The sequence below is a fragment of the Tubulanus polymorphus genome, chromosome 11, assembly GCF_964204645.1.
Source record: "Tubulanus polymorphus chromosome 11, tnTubPoly1.2, whole genome shotgun sequence".
NCBI classification, from domain to species: Eukaryota; Metazoa; Nemertea; class Palaeonemertea; order Tubulaniformes; family Tubulanidae; genus Tubulanus; species Tubulanus polymorphus.
The window spans coordinates 7,982,835-7,991,775 of NC_134035.1; the positions used below are offsets into that span (position 1 = coordinate 7,982,835).

The 8,941-nt window shown below is 35.3% G+C and overlaps 2 protein-coding genes across 2 annotated transcripts; one reads left to right on the forward strand and one right to left on the reverse strand.

Annotated features, from left to right (window-relative positions):
- Window positions 1-279: 279 nt before the first annotated feature.
- LOC141912507 (pleckstrin homology domain-containing family F member 2-like) lies at window positions 280-6,686 on the reverse strand. The gene is made up of 9 exons (XM_074803748.1): window positions 6,656-6,686; window positions 5,964-6,028; window positions 5,721-5,858; window positions 5,364-5,427; window positions 4,654-4,788; window positions 4,107-4,216; window positions 3,514-3,673; window positions 2,938-3,041; window positions 280-2,001 (listed from the first exon to the last, which is right to left on the reverse strand). Exons 1-9 carry the CDS (start codon window positions 6,669-6,671, stop codon window positions 1,951-1,953), a joined length of 843 nt encoding a protein of 280 aa, XP_074659849.1. The 5' UTR covers window positions 6,672-6,686; the 3' UTR covers window positions 280-1,950.
- Window positions 6,687-6,853: 167 nt separating this feature from the next.
- On the forward strand, window positions 6,854-8,563 carry LOC141912737 (ribonuclease kappa-A-like). The gene is made up of 2 exons (XM_074804104.1): window positions 6,854-7,001; window positions 7,404-8,563. Exons 1-2 carry the CDS (start codon window positions 6,933-6,935, stop codon window positions 7,629-7,631), a joined length of 297 nt encoding a protein of 98 aa, XP_074660205.1. The 5' UTR covers window positions 6,854-6,932; the 3' UTR covers window positions 7,632-8,563.
- The last annotated feature ends 378 nt before the right edge of the window (window positions 8,564-8,941 follow it).

Below are 8,941 nucleotides of genomic sequence, written 5' to 3' on the forward strand. Positions count from 1 at the left end.
AACGTTAACTATCCGTTATAGTTCTATGGGACTAGTCAGTAACCTGTCTGTGGTTTAGTTTCACGATCGGATATTTTCACAAACCACAAGTTTTTTATAATCGGATGGGCTGTATGTGGTTTGTGAAAATATCCGATCGTGAAACTAAACCATAGACAGGTTACTGACTAGGAACCATTAAAAAAAAACTGCAAAATGTAATTTGCAGGACTCGTTCTAATCTCATAACAAAGACAAATAAAACAGCATAAATTGATGAAGTTTTTATATTTTCAATCTTACTCTTGATTATTTTACACAATTGATTACATAATCATACATCAGGTTGCCTTCTTCATTATATAAGTCGTTAAGTAGTACATATATCAGGAAAAAAACTGCGACACAGAATTGCATATAAAAAATATCTACAATAGTAGGTTACTTCAATTCTTCCAATTCACCTAAAATATATTTACACCACAGACTTTTCAAATACCTCAGAAAATCAAGAAATACGACACTCCTATCTATATAATATGTTGCATTGTTTGTATTCTATACTTCCCTACAGTGGGGCATGGAGGAAAAAAACATCTATATCTTAACCTTAATTCTACAAAATGTAAAATAATCCCGTCGTGCCAAAACCTGTAAATATTCAAGCGGCCAGAATTTTGGGATGAAAGATAAAACTGGTCTGGTTTGTAAATTGTAATAATTATCTCCATGTCCATGAATGACGATACTGTCTAGCCTTTGGACAATGATTTTTGCAGTTGCCACCAATTCAGAAAGTTTCTGCAACTCCTGTGAATGCGTTCAACTTATTTCACTAAAGAGCTTCGTAAAAACCCTAGTATACATCTATTTACAATATCCTAATTACATGCTATAGAATTCAAAACATCAAAGAAACATTGAACCTGAATGGCTAAAATGCATGGAAAAATCTATCTGAATCAATTAGCAAACACCGGATCCAGTTCTACAGAAGTGAGTCAAAATTAGAGACCCTCGGGTCAGTTTTACAGTTTTATTGGGTTTCATACACTTAATTCTATTCTTTTAAAAAGGTTACAGTCATCAATGAACTGAAAATAAACTTATACTGACTCGGTTTAGCTTGCAACAGTATCACCAAATCCTAAATGGAAATGAACTGAATTTGATTAGCTCAAATCTATCTAATAAGCCGTTAATTCTTCCTATCTGAATATCATTTTTGATATATGTATCTAATAGAAGCATAAAAAAGACGTTATGGTAAAAGTGATTCGTTAGAAGACAGCAGTGAATTTGGGACTGTATGTGTGTGTGTATGTGTACAAGAATAAATATTTAACAATTAAAAAACAATTTCACTATTGCATATGATATAAAGTATATAGCAATGTCAGAAAAATTGTTACCCTCACACGTAGAAATGTCAAAGTTGCAAAACTTAATTAATCCAAGTGAATTAAAGCCTAGAGAAACATTTTAACCAAAATCTTTGGAATTGGATCCAGTATTGCACAAAGTTATAGAGAATCTCATCAATCACCAGTAACAAGCTGTTTTTTTTTTTTTCAGAAAAAAATTTGTATTTAGGCCAGTTATTTCTGTAGCCGGAACTTCGGGATTTCTACGAGATTAAGAGTAATGCTTTTTTTCTGACATCGCAGTTACAAGTTAACTGTATCCGTTAGTTGGTTCCTTCGTTCAAAAACTTGAACTAATCTTTGTAGGAAAATTTCCTATCCTTGTATATATTTCATATTCATCTACGAATTCTTATTCATTCAATTCTCATAAGATAAGTGCACAGACCAAATAGCGCGACAATTATACGTCTCCGCCACAATAGATTTCTTTTGCCACTTTTCAAATCAAATGATGAAATTTTTACGACCATTCAGAGCAGTGGAAATATTGAAATGAGAATTCTAGCGAGACAACAGAGTTCGGCTGATCGTTGATACTGGTATCTCATTGGTCGGAATTAGACGCAGAGTTATTCTTATCCTCGTAAAATGTCGGCTGAAATGAAAACAAAGAAGATGCTTCAATAACGCAAATATCCTGAATGCAGTTGGCTGTAAACCATAATGAAGTTGTATCAGTTGAGCTAGTTGAACATTGGTATCATCTCATCGAAATATATTATTAATCAATAGATTGACGCTCAGTAACTCTTTATTTGGTATCGGGACAATTGCCCCCCAAATTAAATCTTTTTAATCTTAAAGTAACACAGATATTTACTTCAAATTAATTAGACAAAGTGAACTAATTCTAGTTTATTACTCTAGGACTGCTTTAAAGTTTTTGATTGGCTAAAGTAACACTAAAACTAATTCCAATAAATTAGCCAGCGTTAACTGATGCAGTAATAAGTGAATTATAATTACACAAGGACTGATTTTAAGTTTTTGATCTGCACACAACATCAGTAATTCTATATCTAATAAATCTATATTCAATAATATACGAATGAATTACTAGGTAAAGTATTTAGGTGGTGTTAATCCAAATCGAAAAGGATTTTATTCGGGAGGGGGGCAATTGTCCTAGAATCCTTTATATGTAAACATTGAAGAGAGTAAACTGGTTTTCTCAGTATGAACAAATTTGATATAACGGGAACAATTTGGATCTGAAACGCCAGGTATCTCACCAGATGGCATGTCTACAATTCAATCTTAGCACGTAGTCTGTATATTGATTTTTCAAACAGCTCGTACATATCCTATATCGGCTATGCAACCGTCTATATTAACTTCTAAGTCTTACATTTCGTAAAAATTCCTAAATATTTGACTTATTCACAAGTCGTAAATCGTGTACGTTGAATGGTTTTGATTGGGCCAAACTTGTACGACTTATGCGAGGTTGACCGTATATTATAGCCAATCACTGAAAAGGAATAACCGACTTGTAAAACTGCAATAATTGTTGTGTTTAATTATGACAAACCTCTGTTTCATCCTTCTGTTCTGGCTTGTTGGTCTCGTTATTTTGAGTATCCACTTCATCTTCATCAGAGGAACTGTCGTCGGAAGAATACTGTGTAGTTTTCGCTGAAAAGAAACAAAAGAATAGTTTTTTTGAATAATTCACCCCAATAGTGCCCTATACTGAACTAGTAAGGCATTTATGATAAACCGCATATATAGTAGTTACATTTATTACATTAGATTTAAATCTTAAAGCTGCATAACCATTTAAAATTGACTTATTTACAATTAGGAGAAGAAATGAACAATATTCAAGAAAATCATCTGCAAAAAATTTGATTTAAGCGAAATCCCATGCGAAGTTTAAACATATGTTCTATCATGTTTATATCCGGTTTATCTTTCTACATAATTAACTTTTTCCCAGTATTTCATCATTCCACCCAATGACGGCCGAAATGCGGCATCAAGAAACTTTCAAATTTCAATCATGGGATTTCGCTTCAATTTGAGCCCATTTTCGTAGACATGGCAGTTAAAATCATTGCCCTAGGGCAAACCAGAATAAAGCGACAAAGAGAAGCTTATGATTTACCGGGAGGTTGTTGTTGTTGTTGGCTGGGATTCGTATCAGCCGTAAGATTTTCATAGCACGTATCACATACACGAAGAGGTTTACTCGATTGTAACGGCATTAACCATTTCTTACTGGAACACGCCTGACAACACAGTCGACCACATTTCCTACAGTGATGCTGTAATAGCGATTAGTATTTCATGAATATCGAAATTGTCGAACAAGACTTATGTTTCATATTTGGCCATTCAATATAGTGTGGCCCGACTTATTTGATTGCTTTCCCCCAACTATTCCTTGACAAGCACGTTGTTTTCCCTGACTTTATCTGCTAAGAATCCAATCATTTAACAGTCAAATACTTAAGACATAGATGGATACTGTTCAATTATATGCGTGATCTCATCAAATTTCGGTCCTTTAGCTTTTTTATTACAAAATTCCCTCACTATTCCCTGACTTTTCTCCCTGATTTACAGGTAACTGGCCACCCTGATATATCATCAGTTAAAGAATAGAAATAACAACTAGTAGAAAATGAAAATGGGCCATGTATCATACTTCAAATCCTCTACCGTATGCTAAACATATGATGAACATGTCATACATACCCGACGCTGTAGCACAGTGAATTCGGTCTTGTTGCAAACTTGACATTTGTTCGAATCTTGGTCCGGAACCCAAACTGGGGAATTCTCGGTAGTTTGCTGAGTTTTACCTCCTAAAAAAATATCAGCCACATATTTGTATATATCTTGAAATCTGAATAACCATAAAAGCGATAACAATAAAAACCTCATTTTCTAATGTGTAAAAACAGTTTATCATAAATTTTTGAAATCCTTTTCATTGCTATACATCATTCATACAAAAAGATTCTTCATATTCAACAAGTGCAAAATGTTACAGCTGCTGTTTTTCTAAGTAAAGCAAGATCCCAGCATTTTTTTGCAATGGGTTTTCACCATACACTCCCCACCCCCGGCTCTTAACATTGAAACCTGCCATTGCATCACATGATTTCAAGCTAGAAACTGATAGTGACAGGTCTGTTTTCTAATTAGATTCAAAGCTCAAGCTTAACTTTGGCTTCGCGAAACTATACTTTTATTTTGACTGTAGCGCAAATTCATCCGGAATAGATTTGATACTACTTACGTTTAGCTAAAAGATCAGTGACACATTTTTGAATGTGGGCCATCCACTCTGATTTCTCTGTGGCGGTAGCTGCGCAAACGGTGAACGACTTCTTAGGACTGATGATCTGCCAACCATTTCGCAATCCGGGTAAAACTGAAAATTAACCGGCAATTCATCATTCGAATTATGCTTTCTCAGCATAGGTATGATTTGGTGATTACAAAACAGTGAACCCAATGAGGACCCTGTCGTGCCACCCGCTATCCCACTACAGTGGAACCTCGTTATAATGAACTCGGATATAATGATTCATCGGATATAATAAATACAGAATTTCATCCCAAGTAAGAAAATTTAATCAATTTCATACTGGATACCCGGTATAACGAACTATCGGTTAGGCCTAATATATAACAAACATATTTCCTGGCCCCGTGAAGTTCGCTGTAACGAGGTTCCATTGTGTAGATGGAATGCGATTCAATTGAAATAACTCATTCAAAATTTAGTTGAAATGTGGCATTGTCGTCCAAACGAACACAGTTTCCAGCTGGTAGGGCTTCACTCGCAACATGCGGAATTCTCGATAGCTGCGGCGAACAGACAAACCACTTGCTAAATATATAGGGGTATATCAGTTTTTGAAGGGCATGAAAAGAACAATTCTGAAAACCGAAATCCATATAGGGCTATATGGCTATATTCACGGAAAGAAGAAATAAAAATACCTGATCCATCTTCGACACTTTGTAAAGTCACATCAGCCAAGTCAATTATATGCTGTTTATTGTACTATAAACAAAAAGCAAAAGATTTCCATCAACAACCAAACATGTAAGCTTCATTTTCAACACTTTCTTTGTAAAAATAACAACAACAAAGGTTTCATTAAATCCACAACCAACCGTAGACATACCGGTATACTAGAGTCTAGTTCATAAGTCATGACCAAACTGATGTATATTTTATCACATTCTCTCATGATTATCATGTACCATAAAAATTACGATTCGAAATCTACTCAAAATCTTATCTGATAAACTCTATGCAACGTCTATGAACCGGATAATGACGTTTGTTCTCACCTTTTTCTTACTAATTAGAATATTTCCATACACTAATACATCGTTGAACAGAAAGAACTGGCGAGGCTTCGCTTTCTTGCGACAAACTTTCGTCAGCACTCCTTCCCCGACGAGAACTCTGTTCGGCACTGCCAGCGGCTGTAAACATAGATTAACAGAATTAATTAGGCCTAATTAATCTTCAACAAAAAAGACATACAAGAACAAGTGATAGTATCTAAGTCTGTCCGACATAGTATTTACCTGACTCGAGCTGCCAAAACATCTTTCAACAAATGCAATACGCCTTGTATTGGCTTCACTGTTTACTGAAATTATAAAAAACATCAATATTAGTTGGTTTATAACTGTTAAAACTATTGGGGACCAAATACTGGTATTCGTTAGGGGTTAGGCCTACCCATTAGTCAGTAACTTGTGTGTGGTTTAGTTTCACGATCGGATATTTTCACAAACCACATCTGATTATAAAAAGCTTACCACCAACGATTAGGTAACTAACTAGCCTACCCCTCTGTACCTCTGATTAACCTCCTCATACACCCATCTTTTCTTTATAGCCAATTATCATCAAAAGACATAATTGCAGATTAATATTCAACAAAAATTTAAGTTATTCATGTCATATTTGTTATGAAAATGGCTCGACGTCCTTTCACATGGTGGTGACGCTCACTAACATTCGATTCATTATTGACGATGAGAATGCTGGTCCAGACCACGGTCCACATTCGTCGATTCAACAGTCGATCACACTCACAGAGATTCACATCATTTTTTGTGAATTGTTTCAACAATTTAGGGTCTGTGATAGAATTTTAGGTGGAATTACGAGTCGCATATCTTGCGAAGGTATATAAACTAAGAGCCAGGGTTGTGAAAGACTGTAATAAGTAAAGATCACACGATCGGACAATTTTTCTAGCAACACCTACCAAGTCTGTCCACCATCTTGAACAAATATAGCGATCACGTGACTGACTATTTTGACAATTATCTAGGCAAACAATCTTTTTTATTCCATTTTACCAATCTTTTCACCGATTTTTCAAATATCCACAATCGTTTTAGTCTCCAGTTTTGAAGTTAAGGGTTACAATTAAGTTTTGAATTTTGACATTTATAAGTCACATGACATCGCCGCCATTTTGGAAGAAATCATTTCCGGGTTTTCGTTGATCGTCGAAAAAAGTTCCGAATTTAGACGTCAAAATGCCTTTGTGTGGCCCAAAATGCTCAATATGTTGGTTACTTTTAAGTGTGTGGGGATGTATTATGCTGGTAAGTATTTATCATTGAGTGAAACTTTAATTAAACCCACATTTGATGAAGTCGAAGAGGCCTGAAGAATTATTCAATCAAATTCAATTCAATACAACTTTATTCGCCAGCTTAAACGTAGGCCTACTATTCGTAACAATGTCCGGGTTAGCCTATAGATCGCTGGAATCATTGCGGAATAGTCAGGTGACATGTTCTCGAAATTACCCTTAAATATGGACATACACAGACTTACGATGTCATTAGGTCGGCTCTCTGATTCAGATTTTGCTTTAATCGGGATATTATTTACAGCGTTTTACCCAGATATCTCATGACATAAATCGGATTGAATTTCCTTGGTCCAAAAATGATCCGAATGAAGCAGGTTAATGTACGTTCCATGTTTTGGATTCATTGCAGGGATTCATGGGACTGTTTCTACGAATTCACGCGGCCACGTTCATCGAGGATCTGCCGATTACCGAAAAGGACCTAGTGGCGAAGGAGTTCAGTATGGATTTCGTTTATAGCAAATTTAACCAGGCCGGAAATAACTGTTTCGTCGCAGCCGGAGTTTACGTGGCCGTATTAGTATTTTCATTCATCCAATACAAAATGAACATGAGGGCCAATTACGTGATGCAATAATGACAATAATGAGAGACTAATTAAATTTGTGAATATCGTGTTGGAATCAATATAAGTATAATATCCTCTAGTAGATTTCCATCGTACCGTTTTTGATGTTCAGATTTTTTTGTTGACGAAAAAGAAGAAATTCGGATTATACATCTACCGGTATAAGACTTGAAAATTCACACGGTGAACAACAGTGAAGAGAAATTCCTGAGAATTATCGATGTTAGACTGAATATTTCTTACTACGGCGAGGCCTGGTTTTATAGACAGGGTATTGATAGAAAATAACGCTTAACTTAATTCTTAGGCATTCAATCCGTTTAAATTCCAGTGCTAACCAAAATTGCAAAATTTTTCTGAGATGAATATCCTAAATCCATCTCGTATTCAATATTTCAATAGGACCCAACAGTGGTATTCTAAGACTTTAACTAGAGATGAAAATGTGACACGGCGCTCTGGCTGTTGAAATAGGGTCTTATAGTAGAAAATATTATATTTGAAATATCGTGATCGACTGTATTCTCTAGTCTTAACTGAATGAATTATATACTGAATGACCGGATACGAAATATATTGTATTATAGTTTCTGATCACTGCTCTATGAAACTGTAAATTTGTAAATATATATAATAATATTTATGTACATACTTACCTTCAAATGTGTAGAAATCATGTTTTCCTATGTTCACATTCCATCGATAAACTGTAAACTTGACTTAACTGTAGTTGGGACCACAAAATATGATAGATCATTGTAGACAGATAATTAAAAATTCTACCACAGTTGTGCACATCCTACAGTTTAGGTGAGGTTTACTGTAATCAATTACTTTGTAATTGATTGGAGATATGATCTTCAAGCATAATTTGAAAGATTTGAAGTTGTCATTGTGTGGTTTCAAGAAATTAGCCTAGTCAATAAATGTACATAAATGAACAGATGCCACGTTTGTTGTTCATGTATGTAATTTCCACATCAGTGAAAGTCGCAACATTACCCGGTATGTTGGATTCCAATAGTTTGGAGAAAGAATAAAATATACTTCCGCACAATACTGTGACAGGAATTCAGATTTCTGGGGTTTGTCAAATCACGTCATTGCAAACATCTTGGAACAAGACAAGAAAGTATTTACTTCATCCTCTTTATCTCTTCTGGGACATAAAGCCGTGACGAACTTCTTCCATTTGGACCGGTCCTTAGCTGTGTGTTGAGCCTGGTCCCAGATAAGACCAGCTGAAGACAGTTCAGTAGTGATGGTGCATCTCCATGTGGTTTAGGGCAGCCACATCTACGTCTACCCGGAGGGTCCAT